Below are 20,266 nucleotides of genomic sequence, written 5' to 3'. Positions count from 1 at the left end.
TTGAAAAGTAGTGGTATTAAGATACCGCAGCTAATACCAAAGTAATTAAATCCTAATTAACATGTAAACAATATTTTAAGAATACAGAAAAATTGTTCATAAAACTAAGATAACTTTGGCTTGTGTACATTTTTTTTACAAATTGTGAACATCTAGAATTTTCTAAGTGCACCTTATTTAAACGTTGAAGTTATGGACAAACCAAAACAATCGTGAATTTTCTAGAGTACCATTGCGGTATATTTTGCCTCCCTTTGAATTGGTATTTCGCCCTTCGTCCGCTGCCCAACACTGGCCTCAGTTTGTGAATTTTTCGTAAGCCCATCTGCAGATGTTTTCGTCGCTGCTGCCAATATTTTGACGTTCATACCGTTTGCGTATTTCGCAGAGACCAGTTAACGCGCTCGTAAAATCGCAAAAAACACACTTAACGCGATCGTTTGTTCTGTTTTTGTAAACACATTGCAATTGGCCTGCATTTTGCATAATTTACGCAACGAAGGCAACTGCGTGAGTGCACCAACACACACACACACACACACAGCCGTGCAAAAGAGAGCCAAAGAGAGTGAGGAGCGCAGGCGAGTTGGCAGCCAAAGGCAAAAAATCAAAGTCTATCGAAAAAAACACTATAAAAATAGATCAAAATGACGCGCTTGAAACATTTCTCAGCATAGAACGACTATCAATCGAATTAAGTTTTAAGTAATACCCAACGACCGTGGAAAAACCAAGCACAGTGGTAAGTAAAAGACGAGGGGAAAACACGAAAAAACACGTCACACGTGTGCGTGTGCTTGCAAGTGTGTGTGTGCGAGCGTGTGAGTGGGTGGGTGTCATAAATATTTTCGCACACACTTGTTCCTGCATTGATTTTATATTTTTCGCACAGGCTCAAACTTGTGTGTGCCGCCGCACTCCAATTGGTCCAGGTAAATCCAATTAGACTGGATCCTAGGTAAAAAAAAACCACCACCGGAAAATCTATTTCCCCGCTTCCCGAACAGCTGTTTATGATGGTTCTCAAAAATTTTCCACTCGCTCTTGTTGCCCGAGGGAAAATTTTGGGCATTTTAGGGCCTCCCGTATTGAATGTAAACAGAAAACACACACGAAAGTGCGGAAAAGCGCTTAGATTTTCCTTGCCGGCTGTGGCCCAATATCTCTCTCTTTGCCACCCCCTCTCTTCGCACTGTTGCCACCCACTAAACTGACACACTAAGCCGCCCGCCAGCAACAACAGCAACAACAAAGGCGGCTAAAACCACTGCAGCTTTGAGCCGCATGCAGCTTTTTTAACTGCCAGCGGAAAAGCTTTATCAATTCAGTTGGCTAAAATCCCAGCAAAGATTCGGGTTTATTTCAAGGAAAACTTTTAATTCTTAAAATTAAAAATGCCCGTTGTTTTCAAATGAGATTTTTTAAAATGATTATTATGTCTAAAAATTGTAAATAATCTAAAAGAGTTGAAAAAACCATAGCATATTCACTTAAAAATAGCTTAAAAACATTGCTAATTATAAAATATCATATTGAGATGACTTCTGCTAACAATATTATATCATATTCAATATTTTGCCCACTGAGAATGAGAATGTGCTGACCACAATTTCCCCTAAGCCACCCACTGCACTTCAACGAATATTCCAGAAACGCTCGGAGAAAGCTTCTCTTGGCCAAAAGCAGCTTTCCTGCCGCTTTTTATAGTCTCATTTATTGATTCCATTCCTCTCTTCTGTTCTTATTTCTACTTGCAGCCAAAGCAACGCATCGACGCATAAACGCTAGTTAATAATAAAAGTGCATAAAATTATTCGTATTCCAACCATCTTCCGTCATCTAAAGTGCTAAAAATTCGTCACCATGTCGCGTTCAAGTAGTTTGTTTTTTAATTCGGCTGCCAAGTTAGAGACTAAAAAACTTAATTGATTCGATCAAGAAAAGTGAGCAACCAGCAGTGAAAATACACAACAGCAGCATAATCACTTTCGAAACCAGTTTTTTCGTAAAGAATCGCGAAGAGTGTTCCAGAAAAGTGCAACATCACATTCCCACACAGTATATGCACACACACACAAACACACTATATATACATATAGGTACATATATAGCAACATCGGAGCATCCAGGGAAACGACCCACAGCACCCACTTCGGTTAATCTCGCTTGGTAATTAAGGGTTCATCGCCTAATGGCAAGTTCGCTCAACAAGACGAGACACAGGCGCAGACTGGCTGCGATCTCGTTCCTATCGAATATCTCGTTAGATGGCACCCATCGGGACACCAAATTCGGCGCAACATTCGGCAGCAGCCTGCTCTGCAACCAGAATAAGAACCCATCCTCGCTGGGACTCGGCTCGGGGGGCTTTCATCCGCACTATCAGCAGCACCACCATCAGCGCAGCCACTCGGCGACGCACCACAACCACCAGAAGCGGCATCACACGCAGCAGCAGCAGCAACAGCAACAACAGCAACACACCCAACAGCAGCAGCAGCAGCAGCAACATCAGCAGCAGCATCAGCAGCAGCAGCAACACCAGAATGGCGCCCTCTGTTCGCCGCTCCTCTGCAGCGCCGATGTCCACATGGGCATCGATGGCGGCATCGGGCTGGGATTGGGACTGGAGGACTGCACCACCGGTGCCAGCGATGGGGACGGGCATTTTAGTGAAACTGAAAATATGGGTCAATACCTGATGAACGTCCTGCCGGCCGCCGATCACAATCGCAGCAGCATTGTGCCGGCCGAGAGACGCAACATAAAGCGCCCGACCTCGTCGGGTCGTCATAACCACCAGGCACCGGGCAATGGCAATATGGGCAATAAGCTCCAACAGCAGCAGCAGCAGCAGCACAAGTTGCAGCAGCAACAGCGGCAGGCACGAAGTTGCGCCGCCGGCAGCGGAGGATCGGGTGCCGAGAGTGGCAGCGATTCGGACAGCGTCAAGATACCGCTCAAGGTGTCCAATCTGGGCAGCGGCGGTGGCGTGGCCGGCGGAGCGGGCAGCAAGCTATTGCCGCTGAGGGAACGGTGAGTAATCAATGCACAATTCATGTTTGTCATATCAGTGAACTATCTTAGCTTATTATGGTTTCTAATCAGCATTTTGTTAAGCAGTTGCTAGAAGTTGTAATCAAATTAGCTGTATGAAGAGGCAACTGTAAAGATTCTTACCATAAGTTTATATAATATTATAAATGTTATATTAGATCGACTATAAGGGAACCTACCAAAATATTCAAACAGGAAATGTGTTAAGTTATTGCAGCTTCAAATTTATGTTTTTCCAATTAAACGATCTTCTATCTTGTAGACACTCAGAAATAGATTGACACGTGACGTCAAGTGGACAGTTTTCCTTAGTCCAATCGCAATATTTTCCAACCATACACGTACGAATGAAATTCGCTTAATATTCCTTTGCTCTTTGTTGATTTATAAATAATTTCTACGCTACGAGAATGAATGAATCATTCCGCTTGATCACTGAACTTTTGTTGAGTTCAATTAAGCTGTCGTCATAATTGGCATCGATTTTTCCCCTCCCCAAATTTGTTAATTGAAATTTCCGCTAAGTTTACGTTAGCCAATTGACACTGGTTCTCTAATTTGCTTACGAAAAAGGCTCAGCTTGATCGAAAGTACCGCGAAAGCAAAACACTTCGCTGGGCGTTCTGAAATCGAAAATTATTTATAAACATAAGCTTGTGAAAATTGAGAGAGCGCTTTTCCGATTGTGACGTATTTTCGCAGATGGCGAGGGACTATTTGCACGTTTTCAACGCCTGATGCTGCATAATTAGGAGTCTGTCTGTTGCCGGTCGCTTGGCGCTAAAAATATCGCCTACCCCAAAAATACACATCAAATATTTTGATCTCATGAGGGGCAAGGGGTTGGGCGTTGGATGGGAGGGTGGGGCCTGTAATCGAATCGGCTTCATTCATCAACGTGTGCCGGCTCAATTAACGTAAATTAGAGAGCGTGCCCGGCCGAAAGCTGTGCAAACAATTGTTTGAATTAAGTTGAATTGAATTGCATGTCGAGGGGCGTCGCGGTGTTCGTTTAATTCGGAACTTTTGTCCGAGGCGCCAGTCATTTTGTCACGCACTTAAACGGCCTGTCAACGTTGAATCATGGGCATTATATCTGGTTGTATTAGCGCAAAGTAATTACGCAATGTCCAAATGCGTGTGCCATCGAATCGCTCGTAAATCGCTAGCGAAACGCTCGTAAACCGCTCGCAAACTGCCTTGAACTTACGCCCCACTCTACCCCCCCCCCCCCTACTCGGGGGGACTTTCTTTGTCTTTCTCCGTGCATAAAGCTGGGCAAAGCTAAGGTGCATCTCAGAGCTTTCACTTCCAATGCCAGATACAAGTTTCGTTGAACTCGTTGGATGCGCTTTGGCTAACTGACCTTGTTTGCCACATGCAGCTTTGCAGTCGTGCTCCGCTGGCGTTTCGCTATTTTTGCCTAGCGTTTTCGTTTTCGGTTTCTTTCGCATGCCGCCGCCACTCAACTGGTGGCTAACCCGTTTTTCCTCGGATTCCGCAGGGGTGGGGAAGGGGACTTATTGTCATCCATCCGTTGGTTACATACTTGTAGATATGCATTTGGCTTGCAGCCAATTGGCTTGTCAGCGACCTGTCATTGCCATTTGCTGTGGCAAATCAAATTCCCGGGGATTTGGTTTTAGTTTGGCAATGACTATGCAAAAGCTTGAGAAGGATGCTATTACTATAACTCTAATTATACCATAAAACGTTTATTAATATACATATACATTTATACATATACGATCTAACTGCGCCATGAAAGCTAAACTATCGAACGAGCTATAAAAATGCAAATTCATAACACTTAGCACGCTGAATAGCAAATAGTCAATGAATATCATAGGGAAAACTAGAAATATATACTTCGCAAATAGTGAAATGTACACATTTTTATCAGGGTTCCTTGCAATGAGTTCTTTGATCGATTTTGATAAAGTCGAAAGCTTGAAATTTTGATATTTTTGCACCTTATCGTAGCGATGAACTAGCAATAGATCATATATGTACATATGTATGTATATACACAAAGCAATCAACTGATAAGATTGGTTAGAATGATCTTGATATATGACGGATAGTCCTATCATGAGATCTTTTACACTCAGCAGGTTTATCTGGCATGTGGAAATGATCGAAGCCTCGAAGATTATAAAAGCACTCGATGAGATATCTCAGTGACGTTAAAGACTTTAATTAAGGGGTATTTTTTGTGTCAGCTGATTTTAAAATTATATATTAACCCTTTATCATGACTCAGTTCGTGAACAATAAATGTGAATTTCTTGCCACATCATCGAGTTACAAAGTCTTTAAGCGATTTCAAATATGTATTCCCAGTTTCGCTCATTTCGCAGCAAAAGAAAAAAAAATATTATGCTCTTCGTTGAATCCAAAAAGCAAGTTCTGTTTTTTACCCACCAATCTAGGGTTTCATTACTATTTCCGCTCCGGAATGGGATAGCAATTTTGTTGATGCCAGAATTTGTTGAAGAGGCACATTGTTGCAAACAACAATATTGTGCTATGCGGAATCGTCCGCATTTTTCGGTGTGGGAATCTTGCCACAAAAAGCTGCGCAGGCGCAAAAACAAACTGCGTCGCAATTGGCAAAACCAAAACAAACTACTTATGTCCAGTTTTTGTTTTGAAACCTGAGCTGCTTTATGTGGAGTTGGCCAATGAATGGGAATATGGAAGAGTGAAAAAAAAAAACTGAAAAAAAATCCGCAACTCTACCGAAAACGTAAACAATTTTTTTTTATTGCCCCATCTATCATTTTTTTCTTTTTCATTCTCAGTTTTCACTTCCTTTGGCCAAAGGTTGCGTCATGGCAATTAACTTGATTTAGGGGAGTGGCCCGGCCCTTTTTGTTCATTCAACAGTCAACCAAGGACCTTCAGCCGGCAAAAGGCAAAGCTTAGCATTGAACTTGAGCTTTTTTTGTGGCCTCATCCTGCTCCCTGCCTCGTACCAATTTCAATGTCAATGTCGCCCCAGCCAGCCAGCAAACCTGTCCAAACAGCGAGAAAATCCTCTGCGTACCCCCTCCCATCCCGTTCACTCCATCAAACTGGGTAACCTTGAGGCAGAGTTTTATGCAATCGACGACGTAATAGGAACCGGTTTTCCCTGTTCTTGTTTGTTTTCGTTATTTTTATTCGCACTACTTGTGCGTTTCAGGGGTTCTAATCCTTGTGTTCAAGGACACGCCGTTTCGAAAAAGGGGTTCCTTTGTGCCGGCGGGTTGCGAAATGTGTGTCAGTGGTGCAAAAAGCTTGAAGTGCATGCTGCATTTTGCCACTGCATCCCAGTTTATGCAACCAACCCCTAGAACTTGATTTGCTTTCAGTACACACGGAGAACAATTAGTTAATAAACACTGGAAAAAACTTTGTTCTTAAACTTTTTTTTTTAAAAATTTGTGAAAAAGCTATCCAATTGTTTTCTGTGCATATGTAAGCTCTGCTAAAGTCAACACAGACCGCCATAAAGCTCCATTGTCTCTCTCGTCGGTGAAGAAATGAACGATAAGCCCAAAGATGACATAGACACACCTAATCCGATTCGTAAATATACTTATTGCACCGCCTTTGTGGACTTCATTGCACATATGTAGTACACAAAACAAAGAACCCCTTGCGATAAATAAAGCTCTATGCACTTCGTATCGACTAAACTTAATGCTCTTCTCTGCTAGTAACTGCGACTTAATATATATTTAATCGACACATGCCCGAACTCCACGTCATTCTCAAGTCGCTTTATTATGTTTTATCTGTTCCATTGTATTTGAAGGTAGTAAAAGCGGTTAAAAGCGGATAAAATGGGTTCCCGTTTCACTGATTTCTCGGTTTTCGCTCTTGCCAAAGTTTTTGCTCTTGAAGTTAAGATCTGTCAGTAGAAGAGGAAAACAGTAGGAACGTGTTATAACATCCAATTTTTTTAATTCACACAAAGTATTGAAATCAAATAATGGAACACAAATGTACTCGTTTCATATCGACACATCATTGTGTTTCTTTGTTTGTGCTTTTTATCGACAGCCTTCAATTGGACTTGTAAATAGGCAATTTTTTATTTTTTTTTTGCCTATTTGCTTTATGTAATTACTTTCGGCTTGTGTAAACATTTCGTTCGACGTTTTTGCCCGTCTCGCCCGAAATCGCTGGCGTTTTTTGGCATTCCGTTTTGCTCCCACTGTTTGTTTACAAAACGCTTATTCTTCGGTTACGCCTTCCTTTCCTAACGCGATTATTGTTATTGTTGCTTGTCGGCGGTTTTCGCTGGATGTGTTTCCACCTTATCTAGAACACCATTTCGTTCCGAAATCCACTTTTGTTTCGAGGTGAAAGGGAGCTAGTATTGATAATGTTGGAATCAATTTGCGTCATTGCCCGCCAAAACAAAGCCTCAAGTGGCAATTGCTAGTTATTACTTTCAGTGTATCTTCTACTAGGGTTGTTTCAGATAATAGTAGAGTAGTGGTTATTTCCAGTTAAAATATTATGAACATAAGAAATGAGTACATACTTTTATGGAAGTTGGTTGCATTTGCTAGCGGTTTGCTAGCGTTTCTCTAGCGATTCGAAAGCGGTTTGCGGGCGTTTTTAGAAATTTTTTTTAAAAGTTGTGGTGTTGTCAAACATGTTTTAATAAATTTGCATATTTAATTTAGTCTATTTTTTAGTTTTTGTTTATGTCTGGCTGAAAGCTTTTATCAGCAGAGCTGCATGCTTAAGCTCATGGGCACGTGATCTGGTCAAACGGAAACTTATATAATAAAACTTACTTCCATTAACATCTGTTTGCACATAGCCAGCAGATAACAGCAAAAACAACAAGGCACGATGACAATAACAAAAGCGATTGCTGATAAAAGCGCGATTGACTCAGTTGATTTGATTGCTTCACACACACATACACACAAAGAAAAAGCCATTAAAATGGAAAGATATTGCAATTAAAATATTGTGTTTTCTTCGATTAAACTCTGGGCAGATTTATTTGCTCGCTCTCTCGCATGCAGACGTGAAAAGTATATTTACCAAAGCTTTTAGTAGCAGTTCTTGGTCAATATTTGCAATCAAAATAAAATCAGAGAGATAGTCTCTAGGAGAAAGACATATGTACATATCTTTAGATCTGCACAGCTGGGAGATAAGAGCTATAGGATTTCTTTCTTTATATGCTACAAGGCATGCAAATTTGCTAAGTGATTTGAGTTTTATATTTTTAACATATCGGTTATGTCAACAACAGAAGTCAAGTCGGATTGTTCATGTTTTAAACATTATGCTATTAGCAGAATGTGTAAAGAATTTTGTAAAACATTCTGTTAAAATTACAGTACTGTGATTCTGTTATGAGAATTTTCTAACGCATTTCTGGCGATCTATAAATAGCACTGTACATATTCGAATGTTATGTAACATGAAGAATTGAAAAAATTCGTCGAACTTTCTTCCAATTCTTTGTCGGTTCAAAAAATGCTGAATCATTTTTCTTTCAATTCATCAAATCTATTGTTAGAATTTAAATATTGTTTGCTTTTGGCACAGGGGCACAGCACTTCATAGACGGAGTTTCGAAAAACGAAATTGAAATAGAAAAACTATAAATACCGGACCTATACATGCTCACTTGCTTTATTGTTTGAGTTGCAGTGGTGGTCTATAGACTCCCTTTCGCTCGCACACGCACTTTGCCCAACCTCTTATCAACGCACACACACACACACGCACACAAACTCATTAGCGAGTCAATAGTTAGACGAACAGAAAACACAAAAGCAAACGCACAAAAATAAATGTTTGCTCGGCCCTTTACTTCTTCTTCTTCGGCCAAACATACACACGCAGACACACACACATTTTGGAGCTATCCCCACCCTCTTCATTTCTTCACTGCTGTTGTAAGCATGTAAAACTAAATTCCTGCTGCTAATTCTGTGCGCCTGTTAAAATGCTCCAACTAATTAACGGGTTATGACAGCCTAGGCGCCACTTCCATCATATTTTTGGGGTTGGGTTTGCAAGGGGTTTTTTAATGAAAAGCGAGCTGCCTTGCACTTCATCCAGCTAATTAACGCAGAATCGTCACCACGACGAACTTGAGGGGAGTTTGCGCACAGACCCCCCTGCCCCATGCCCCCTTCCGCTTCAAGAGACCACACTTTTTTTGACTGTAACCTCGACCTAGACCAATTATCCCAAGGTAATCAACCAGGCGCACAGATGCCGTGAAGATGTTGACTTCAGTTGGCTAATTGACTTGCGTTGCGGCTGCCCTTCGGCATTGCACATGTGTGTGCCAACGAGCGTGTGAATGTGTATGCGTGTGTGTGTTTGTGTTGATGTGTTTGTTTGATTTCCAAAAATACACAAGCGATAAGCAGCGGGCCTGATCGCCCTTTAAATGCACAAGGGAAAATCTTTCTGCCTCCGCTGATTTTTCTCTCCGTTTCTGCGGGCCTGTGAAAATATCGATCATTGCGTGAGGGGTGTGACAATGGGCCCCCGCGATGAAGAGAGTTCCAGAGATGATGCTCCCACAAGATACCCATAAAATGGCTAAAATTAGCTATAAACTAAAACAGATTGCTAAACAATTTAGAGCTAAGAACGTAGGCATAGCTAGTTAGGCTATAATAAGTATAGTAGAACTATGAATAGTAATGTTACATTATAATCAATGCTTTTATTTTAAAAATTTAAAAAGTAATTTCTTTAAAGAAAGTATCCTAAAAGTATGTTTTTTTGGTTAATAGCTAAAGTGACATCACTAGTCTCTTCGCTAACATTTGTCATTGAATTTATAAATACCAAAAAAAAATCGTATTTTAAAGCAGCAACAACTTGGGGCCTTCAAGGTCCAGCCCAGCGCGTTTTTGTATCGTTTTCTGCGCGTTTTTCATGCTACTTGAGTTGTTGAGCGCCTGTTGCTCCTTAGATCGCTACGATTCTAACCGATCTCCTGCTTCTCGCTTGCAGCACCTTCAGCAATGGGGCAAGCGATCAGAACTTGCAGCCGGAGCGGAGGGCACGTTTGAACACGGCGCCGGGTATGCGGGTGGGCTCCAATTCGAGCATTGCCATGGGCGGCGGTCTGAAGCGCACCTATGTCTTGAGTGGATCGAGCGTTAGCCACATCACCGACGACAGCAGCACGGAGAGCCTGACTCCGGCGGGAAACTATGCGGGCAGTTTCCGGAACAGCCTCAGCAAGTCGGTCCAGATCAGCGATAGCCGGCGTGGAACCTCCGGCCAGCCATTGGGACTTGGACAGGCACGGGATGAGCGAATGGTGCTTGTGTCGCGCAAGATTCCGTTCTTCATATTCTCTTCACTTCCCTATTACAAGGGCAAGAATGGAAGGTGACATGCAAAACTAGATTCTAATTATTAGTGTAGTATTATAATAATTATGTTCCAATTTGCAGAGCTGAGTTTCGCAAGGAGGATCGTCGTCGTCGGAATCCATCCACTTCGCGTCCTTTGAGCTCGATCAACGATGCGCCATTCGATCCGTTTGATTTGCTGGGTATACAGAAGGCCGAAAGTGGTCAGGTAAGTCAATAAGTTTAGCTCAACTGTAACTGATCTTAACTACAACTTGTTTTTTACAGGACATATCATATGGTCACCTGCTGATACCTTCACGTCAGTACGAAAAGGAGCGCAAGAAGCATGGCAATGCATCGGCGAATCCTTCCATCTTTGAGAACCAAATGGAGATCACGAGCACAGCGGCGCTTAAGAATCATGGCATTGCGAGGTTGGTGCCGGCTTCCTGTTTGCCAGCATATTTTGGATCATCTTTCGTATCATTTTTGTTGAACACATTCAATCAGCTCCATTTCATGTCATGTCATGCCCATGAACCATTCTAAACATTCATTGAGCGTCATATTGCATGGTTAGCCATACCGAACGACCACTGTAAACTAATAATTCCTTTATCCGATCGAAGAGCAAGTAGCCATTCCGTTTAAAACGAAAAGTAAACATAATGCTTCTTTGTTACCTTCTCGCATTACTCGGTTGCCAGTGGAGACACTGGTTTAGCTCGTGTTTGTCAACAGCCATAAAGCTGACCCAGCAAGACCTGAAAATCTGACTCATCAAGAGTTGAGCGCGAATGTTACCCAAACCAATAATTATATATTTACTGAAGCTCAGCACATTGTTCGCATTTATATAATCCCCAAAATCGAAAGATATTTTTATCGCTTGATAAGCTACAATGTTCAATTGTTTTCTTTGCTTTGGTTCGGTAATAGTTGACCCAAAAAAAAAAAACAAAACAAAACAAAAATAAAACCATTATGTGCCATTAACTTTTGCTAATTCATTTAACGCTTTGCACTACTTCGTTTCAGCACAAAAACCATAACCAAACGTCAAGGCAAATGGTAAATTTTGAAAAACAGCTAATATGACAAAAACAAAACAGCCAACCTAGCTATGTTACTACTAGCTTCAGTAGTTGAATTGCTGTAGTTTCAAAGCCTGGTCGACTGCCAAAAGCTTCTAGCCCACTAACCAAGTTCACCTATCCCCACATACACACCTCCAGCCACCCACTCTCGCACACATCCGACGAACAGCAATGCTTCGACTAACCCAATCCCGCCTTCTATCACGCGCTATCTTAGCATATAATTCGTATTTAGTGTGCATCCTAATCAATCGAAATTGACTTCGCAGGTGCTTCACTTATGAGAACAACAATCGCAATAGTGCAACCAGTCCGACGCCAGACATGAAACTGGATATGGACATAGAGAGTGTTATCCTGGGCGGAGACTCGTCGCGTGGTCAGGTGGTAAGTTGAATGGTTATCTCTATGAATGTATATCCTTACTAACTAGAGTTATGTCTTGCGTAATCCGCAGTACTCCGCTAGCATTTTGGACGATCCGGAGTTGATTGCCGGAAAGCATCGCACGTTGCTTACCTTCACCTCTTACATGACCTCGGTCATTGACTATGTGCGTCCATCCGATCTTAAGAAGGAGCTGAACGATAAGTTTCGCGAGAAGTTCCCCACCATCCAGCTCACACTGAGTAAGCTGAGGAGGTAAGTGACAAGGAATCTGAAGGACTATGGTTTCACTTTTAAAAGGAATGGAAAAAGTTACTCTCAATAGAAAGTAATATTGAGAAAGTGAACCCATAACCTTCTTTCAGTAACCATTTAAAGGAACACTACTTATCCATTTACGTTTCACTTGCAGCATTAAGCGCGAAATGCGCCGAATCAACAAGTTGGACTCGCGCATCGATCTGGTGACCATATCGCAGGCGTACGTGTACTTCGAGAAGCTCATCCTGGCCAATCTGATTAACAAGAGCAACCGCAAGCTGTGCGCCGGCGCCTGTCTGCTGCTCAGCGCCAAGATGAATGACGTGAAGGGTGACGCACTCAAGAGCCTCATCGAGAAGACGGAGAGCGTGTTCCGGTTGAATCGCAAGGAGCTGATCTCGTCGGAGTTCGCTGTGCTTGTGGCTCTGGAGTTTAGCCTGCATGTAAACCGGCACGAGGTCCTGCCACACTATCAGCGGCTGCTCTACGAGTCCTAGGACTGGCCCAAGCGCTGCGCCGAGAAGAGTTTCCTGGCGGCAGCGCAGGCGGTACAGCAATTGTGTCGCAAGGGCAGTCGCAAGTAGGCGTTCGTACTTATAGCATACTTTCGGGTGTTGGGTTTTCAACGATCGTATTGATAATATTCACCACCCTCATGACCTCCCTAACCTGGTTTTGACCTAGAAAGTCTTAGTTTTAAAATTCATTAGAATAATCAAATAAATAATAATTACTATGTTATATCAACTATTATAATTCTCCCTATCATTTTTAGGATTAAAAATCTGTTAGTCTTAAGTAACCAAGACACATTGTAAAATAAAATAATTTAAGCAGATCAAATTAAGTTGCCGCATGGGTAACAGTGCGTTGATCAAATAATAAAAACATCATCGTAAAATAAAAAAAAAAAAAAAAAAAAAAAAAAAAATTGATAATATTGCCTAGGCTTAGGGCGTAGCTAAATAAGTTTTGCTAAAACAGTCACAAAACTACAAAAAAAAAAACAAAACAAATTAAAAAACTTAGAAAAAAAACAATTTACATATACGAGTATATCCCAAAATTACCTTCGTCCCTGATTCCTAGACTCCTAAGTGTTTATGTTTAAATATGTTTTCTTGGGTTTCTGTTATAGACATTTCAAAAATGAATAAACTAAAGTTAACCAAACGAAAACCACTTATGTATGCATTTGATAAGTTAAGCGCTTATCAGCATTCTGTGCCGCCGACTACTGTAGTTGTAATGTTAATTTTATTCAAATTTCCACTGGCGACGCGATCTCTGCCTGCTGCCGTTTTTCTGTTAGCCGCATGACCAAAGCCAGCTAATCCGCCCCGGCACACACGAAGATCCCACGTAGCAGACGCTAATCCCCCGCCCTTAAGCCACGTCGTTTGGATTCAAATTGGATGGGACTTGGTTGGCCCATCAATCAGAAATCAATAAATAACTGACGATCGATTATTTGCTAGCGCAACAGGCGCTCAGCGCCCAGCAACAGGTGGTCAGGTCAAAAAAGACAAAAAAAAAAATTCTCTCTTTCTCTATAAACAAATACGACCGGGCGATAACCCAAAAATACGGGCAACTCAAACGTGCTGGCAGGGTATTGGTAGTGTGGTGTTGGAGAGGGGAGTGGGGTAGTCGGCTCTGCGGGGGGTGTACATACGTGCCTGCACATCGCCTTTTGTTCAATTCGCTTGTTGTTGTAGTGTCTGTTAACTCTTTTGTGATAAGCCACAATGTTTTTGTAGCTGGCTGCCATTCGGGCGGCCAGCAAATGGGCAGAGGTGGCTGCCGCATGTAACGCAATGCAATCGCACTTAGCTTTTTGCCTTATCAGCAATATGGTTTTCGATTCTGGGGTTTCTCAATTGAGACTGGGAAATACCCTGCATATGAGGTTTACTCACTCTGATTTCCACCATGCACTTACTCTTTAATGCAATTCCCAATGATGGCATTTACTAATAAAACAAACGGTTCTGTAATTTTTTTTTATTTTTTTATACATATGTACATATGTACATACATATGTCATTATTTTGTATGTGTATATATGTTATAGAAGCTAAGAAATGTCTTGAAAGTAATACATTTCCTTGATATGTTTCCTTATTCCCTGTAAAATATTTGTTATACATACCATATATACATATATATTTATTATTTCTCAAAAGTTAAAAAAGTATTTGTTTCAGTGTAAAGATACATTCAACGAGCAGTTTTTTTAAATTTAAATTCCATGTAGCTGACAGCTGCATTTCGAGAAATACCATTAAAAAGTAATCTGAGCATCAGAAAAATGTAATTACGCCAAATTGGTTAGTCAGCTAAAAAGCTCATTAGCGAAATGGCGAAAGATGGAATCGCTCCGGAGCAGAGACATGGACATGGACATGGCGTATCCTGTACTCCCCCTCGCCCCCCTCACACTCACCGAACAAAAGTCCATGCGCCACGTCCGCCTGCCACATGAAGCTGCATAATGAAAGCGCTCAAAACTAATTAACGCGAAAGCCGAGGCGGAACAGAGGGCATCCACACAGATACCATCCCCAGCAACTGACACTACACCCAGCCACCCATCCAACCCAACCCAACCCAACCAACCCATCATCCACCCACCCCACCCCGGTTTCGCATTCTCTCTTTTGGGACAGCGAATGCTGCTCGATGGGTCTGTTCGCCTGACATTCAAGTCTACCGCTTGTCTAGGCCACCGGGTGTGGCAGGGGTGGGGATGGGGGTGGCGGTGTTGATACGGCTGGCTCAACCCCACCCCCGGCAACAACAATGCTGGTTTATTACTCATTAGCACGCACGACCGTCTGACGGCGGAAGCCAGAAGCCAGCAACAAAGGCAAACGTGCCAAACCAGAGCGACAGAAAGTTTTGCAGCAACTCTAGCTCATTTATTAAGAACAAACATGCACTGAGAACAAAACGTAGTTCAAATAAATATTTAGATCTAGGATTTTGAAGATTTTGTGTTTTGTGTTTTGCTTGTTATAACAAGCTAGTTTTCAAAATGGAAAAATATCATATAGCTAGATTTAAATTCATTGCAGTGCACAGGTGACTTCATTTTAATGAATAATCTTTGCTATATATACCTATTTTCTCACAGTGCTAACACACTCACACGCACGCACACGTTAATGAAACGTAACTTTTTCATTAAAGTTTCGCTTTCATTTATTAGAAATGCTTCTTGGCAACCCCGTCGCCTCCGCTCTCTCTATCAATCCCTGCGCCACCCCTGAAAACATCTGGGCCCTTATCTTTTGTGGCCAGGCTTTTGTGGCTCGTTAACAGTTGTTGTTGGTTAGTTAGTTAGTTGGCATTAGTTAAGTTCGCCAACCACCGATTGGATTGGAAAGTTCTCAGCAGCCACCGAACCATCCCGGCCACGTAAGGCTTCCGACGACCCCCAGAATTGAACTGAGGGACCGACTGGGCTAAGCGACCAATATTCCATTTGCTGCTGCTGCTGCTGCTTTTGCTGCCTGTCGACTGTCTGCGGTTTTCTGTGCGCCTGCTACTATGCGCCGAGTTAATTGGTTTGCAAACAAATTAACCAACGTGGGTGTGTACGTTTCCTAATTAGCAGCTTTTGTAATTAAATATGCCCGCAGCCATTCAGACCGAACGGTAGCGGGGTTGGGGTTTTTGGGGCTTTCGGGCTGGAGGGGCTTGGCCTATAACTATGCGTATGTATGTGTGTGTGTGTACGTACAATGGCATAACGGTTCATGAGGCGCACAGTGGCGCCACCAGCGGGGGCTAATTAGCACTAACAACATGACAACCCCCGTTGGATGACGCCTATGTCCAGTTTCAGGAGGGAGGCACACAACAGGATCGGTTGGTGGCCGGGGGTTAAGGGGGGTGGTGCCAGCACACTGACGTCCCAAATGAAAATGCATTTTAATTAGGGGTTTTTGTTGGGTTTTTGTTTCGAGTTGTTGTTGCCGCTGCTCGACTGCTTGCGGTTTCATTCATTAGTTGAATGGAGCCAGAGCAACTCGACAGGGTTGTCGAGCACGCCAAAAGGGATAGCTAGCTATAATTAATTAAAATTAAACCGTATTAATTGCTCATTAGCTAATTTTGTTATTTTTATTTATTTAAATTTGTGAATTATTTCTTGTTAGGTTTTCCAATATTCATACAAAAAAGGTTTAGCATTGTAAAAGCAAGACACGTTTTTATGCTTATATATATTTATTAGTTCGTATCTCTAAAATAAATCTTTACATTTGTCAGAATATTTTTCTAGTCTTGCCATCACGAGGACTTGACAACCCTGACGAGCCCAGACGATAAGCAATCCAAATGGGACATTGAAAAAGAAAAAAGCCTGGTCAGTGCGCGGAGGAGGTGGGTCCGCATATAGTGGAAGTTTTGATTGGGCCAAGAGAGATCGGGTCTAGGGGCTTTTTTCGGGCTTAAATGGATGCATAGCACCCACAAGTTTTGCGCTATTCATTAAAAACGCCGTTGTTGTAGTTGCTTTCGTTGTTGTTCAATTGAATTGGGGCCGGGAAAGCAGCCAGCAGGAGGAGAAAAAAAGGGTCCAATTAAAAAGCCACAACAATTAACGAGCCAAGTGAGTTAACTTGGCATAAGTGGAATTTTAATTGGCAACACGAGAGCGAGATGGAGATGCGGATTGGGATTGGGATTGGGATGTAGATGGCCAACGAGGCAGGAGCCGAGTGACTTGCCGAGTGCCGATAAGTGCCAAGGGAGTGGTACTGGAATCGGTGGTGGGGGCTAGTGGGGTACTATGGAATAGCGGGGGGAGGGGTGTATGGGGGATGGGGGAGCTCGTTATGGGTCTACACAGCCGACTGTCCCGGAGTAGTTAAGTAAATGAGCATTTTGTTCCACTAATGAACACTAATGAATATGCCAGAGACAGCACTTGGATTAAGCCCGGTTGGCACTGTGTATGCGTGTATATGTGTGTGTGTGTGTGTGTGTGTTTGGGGCCTTTTGTTGGTTCGGGGTTTTTGTGTTGTTAATTAATAAACACGAAGCCTGGGGACCATTGTGTGCATGTACATGTGTGTGTGTGTGTAACTAAGTGTTTGTCTGGTTGTGCGCTCAGTTTTCAAGGGGTTAAAATAAGCAATTAGTTGGATTTTCGAATAGGCGCTCAGCAAATGCGCAGACGACGACGAGGCCAGAAACATTGGAGGCCATTCTGCTCTTCCATCCCAGCCGAAATGAGAAAGTTTCAAACTGTTGCCGGCACTGCCGTCGCTGCTGCTGCTGGTGCTGCTACCTCTGCCGTCGCTGCTGCCGCTGCTGCTGCTGCTGCTGCTTCTAACGAGGCAGCGGCGCAGGAGTTGGCCGCAGGAGGTGGTGGCAGATAGCGGAGGGACACTAATTGTACGTGGAGGAGGAGGTGGACGTCGAGTCGCCGGCGAGGGAGTCCATGCCGCAGGTAAGCCAGCCACGCATCCAGCGGAAGAGATGGAGGAGGGAATGGAGGAGTATTGGAGGTGCAGAAGGTACACGGATAACAAAACTACAGCACCAAGATCCAAAAAGGTTTAGGATCGATTGATCCTGGTCGATGGTCTTCAATCTGTACATTAATAATAAACATATATTACAATTACAATTAAAATAAGCTATTGTTATTCTTTATTTGTGTTATGTAATCATGCAGTATGGGTTATTAGGTGGTAATTACAGTATAAAATTCTTTAAATATTTGTATAAAGTTAAATATTACTAAGAATGTTGGTAGTAGTAATATCGAAAGATTCTAATATTAAAACTATTAATATTTATTTAGAACATTAGATGAATATACAAATATTTACCAATTTAACGACTAATTACGCATACCTGTAAAGAAATTGACAAAAATTTTCTTTCGACATTTTGCATGTAACTATTTTGCAGTGCACTTTTCTATGTCGGAACAACCTTTCGTTGTTTGCCTGTGCGAAGCTTAATTGGCAAAACTGATGATGAGACTAGCAACTAGCCTGGACACGAACCCATGGCGAAAATGAATAATGGCCCGAACACTCATAACTTTGTTTTAATTAAGTTAGTTCGGATGCGAAAACGTCTAGACAGAATGCATACCGAAACTGGGAATACAAAATATTCAAAAGGTGCTATAATATATAAATAAGTAAAGCTAAATAAATATTTCTTATCTGATTATTTGCTGTACTTGGAAAGTAAATAAATTACCTTTAAAGGTTTGTAAAAATAATAAAATGCAAATTAATACATTTGCCCCATAAACGGGCAACAATATCTCAATTATTTTGCCGTACTTATAAGTGGGATTTATCTACACAAATAGATGGGCAAGACTCCAAAAATAAATATTCATACTACTAGAATGCGGCATAGATACGATACACATTCTAATTGCGATCCGCCCCCAGAAAAAGTCATATTCGCTGCCGGGTCGAATGAATGAATCACTTTAATCTGCTGGCAATCAAGATATACCTCTGTATTTTACATAAGACACCTATGACAGCTAGGCCACCATAACTCTGCTCCGAGGCTTCGGGCTCCGATCTGCCATTGAGCCGCCCCAGACGCGATGACTTTATATGGCCAAGCGCCGAGCGACGCGCCGTCGAAAGTGCGAACCTGCGGAGGAGGTGCACTGAGAGAAAATAAATATTGCAAGACGAAAATTACATTCTAACATATGTTGCAATAAATAATAAGCGACTAAACAGTTTTGAGATACAAAATAAGCTAGTAAGCATTTTATAATGTTATTTTTTTAGTTTTCGAAATATGTACAATAAATTGTTCTGCTGTCGGAGTTCCTAACTTTTCCTGAAAGGTCCGAGACAACAATATATGTACATATGAACGTAACTGAAAGTATTTAAAAAGTGCTTCTAAAAGAAAAGACTTCTTAGTCATGCAAAGACATTTACAAATTGTTTCTAGTAGAAATGTAGAAGTTTTTATCCTCTTTTTTTAACCTTTTCACCCGTTTGACATCGAACATTTTCTGCCAGTGTCTGAGTGTCTGAACCCGTTTGAAGCTGTCGGAAGAAATCGCGTTAAGATCCGCGCCCCTGACGTCAGCGATTCAAAATACGAGCAAAACAAATGGAAATCGCGGGGGTCGACTCTCTGCGGCAAATAACAATCATTTACATGACGAGTTTTGCGCTCAAACAAGGTGAAATCATATTTTAGAATAAGACCTGCTCGAATGCGACTCAATCGTGTTTGCAATCTCGTTGTGAATAGATCGAACTGTTGGAAAAGTAAAAACAAAAACAGAGTTCAAAAATGCCGCTGCGCAAGAAAGAGGACTACATACCCATTAAGTGCGAGGGCTGGAACGGCAAGTTCGTGTATCCGGATGGAGCTGTCAATAATGTGTCCAAGATACGTCGCCAGAACCAGAACGTAACCAATACCAACAACTTCTACGGATTCAACACGGAACCCATTGTCCTGCCCACCGAATGGGATGGCACCTTCGTGAAGAGTGGCGAGACCCGCATCAAACAGGAGCGCAATCGATCCGATGACCAGGACTACTTTGATTACAACACCGAGCCCACGGTACTGCCCACCACTTGGAGTGGCGAGTTCGTCAACGATCCCAACGATGTGCGCATTAAGCCGGAACGCAACTTCTCGGATGCCAGGGATTATGCAGAGGCATCCCGATTCAAACTGGTCCAGCACTGAGTGAGATCCCGATCCGCCCGTTTCAATCAAACTAATCCTGCAAATGTTGCGTTTGTTTCGGTTTCGCATTGTAATTGTCGCCTAACCTAAGCGTTTGTTGTATTTTATTTTTTATGATATTTATTCGTATACTTAATAAACCAAAAAAAAAAAACACTGAAATACTAGAAAGTTCCGTTCCGCAATCGCCTTGGTGGATTTGCAGTGGGCGGTGGCAATAATTAGTGGCCTTTTATGGACAATAATTCGATCAGGTTTGCAAAATCATTTAAATAGCAAGGTATATCGACATATTGTTAATCAGATATCCATTACAGCAAGTGAAAGTGCGAGAAAGAATTTTCAAACTTTTTATTGAGATTCGATTAAAATTTGCAAGCAAAATAATAAAACAAATAAGAAAAA

The 20,266-nt window shown here is 42.1% G+C and overlaps 3 protein-coding genes and 2 long non-coding RNA genes across 7 annotated transcripts, besides 1 other annotated feature; 3 read left to right on the top strand and 2 right to left on the bottom strand.

The window, feature by feature from the left end:
• Nucleotides 1–296: 296 nt before the first annotated feature.
• Nucleotides 297–13,050, top strand: CG45088 (uncharacterized protein). The gene is made up of 8 exons (NM_001299460.1): nt 297–742; nt 1,758–3,036; nt 10,054–10,437; nt 10,503–10,629; nt 10,689–10,837; nt 11,770–11,887; nt 11,958–12,142; nt 12,300–13,050. Exon 2 carries the CDS (start codon nt 1,864–1,866, stop codon nt 1,927–1,929), a length of 66 nt encoding a protein of 21 aa, NP_001286389.1. The 5' UTR covers nt 297–742; nt 1,758–1,863; the 3' UTR covers nt 1,930–3,036; nt 10,054–10,437; nt 10,503–10,629; nt 10,689–10,837; nt 11,770–11,887; nt 11,958–12,142; nt 12,300–13,050.
• Nucleotides 297–13,323, top strand: CG6191 (uncharacterized protein). Of its 3 annotated transcripts, NM_001274028.2 has the most exons (9): nt 297–742; nt 1,758–3,036; nt 10,054–10,437; nt 10,503–10,629; nt 10,689–10,837; nt 11,442–11,474; nt 11,770–11,887; nt 11,958–12,142; nt 12,300–13,323. In NM_001274028.2, exons 2-9 carry the CDS (start codon nt 2,192–2,194, stop codon nt 12,643–12,645), a joined length of 2,187 nt encoding a protein of 728 aa, NP_001260957.1. In that variant the 5' UTR covers nt 297–742; nt 1,758–2,191; the 3' UTR covers nt 12,646–13,323. The 3 variants fall into 2 exon arrangements, with proteins under 3 accessions (NP_001260957.1, NP_610890.2, NP_001260958.1); NM_137046.5 differs by lacking the exon at nt 11,442–11,474 and having other exon boundaries at nt 12,300–13,050.
• Nucleotides 12,794–13,058: a mobile genetic element.
• A 686-nt stretch (nt 13,324–14,009) lies between the features above and the next one.
• On the bottom strand, nt 14,010–15,600 carry lncRNA:CR44366 (long non-coding RNA:CR44366). Its single transcript, NR_124544.1, has one exon. It is a non-coding gene; the product is annotated as a long non-coding RNA:CR44366 (long non-coding RNA).
• Nucleotides 15,601–16,090: 490 nt separating this feature from the next.
• On the bottom strand, nt 16,091–18,723 carry lncRNA:CR44365 (long non-coding RNA:CR44365). Its single transcript, NR_124543.1, has one exon. It is a non-coding gene; the product is annotated as a long non-coding RNA:CR44365 (long non-coding RNA).
• Nucleotides 18,724–19,378: 655 nt separating this feature from the next.
• CG42808 (uncharacterized protein) lies at nt 19,379–20,018 on the top strand. Its single transcript, NM_001201991.2, has one exon. The coding sequence runs from the start codon at nt 19,454–19,456 to the stop codon at nt 19,859–19,861; it is 408 nt and encodes a 135-aa protein (NP_001188920.1). The 5' UTR covers nt 19,379–19,453; the 3' UTR covers nt 19,862–20,018.
• Nucleotides 20,019–20,266: the final 248 nt, after the last annotated feature.

This window comes from Drosophila melanogaster, chromosome 2R (assembly GCF_000001215.4).
Source record: "Drosophila melanogaster chromosome 2R".
Classification (NCBI taxonomy): domain Eukaryota; kingdom Metazoa; phylum Arthropoda; class Insecta; order Diptera; family Drosophilidae; genus Drosophila; species Drosophila melanogaster.
The sequence above is the reverse complement of the archived record's forward strand: the minus strand, read 5'-3'. Positions and strand labels throughout refer to the sequence as shown.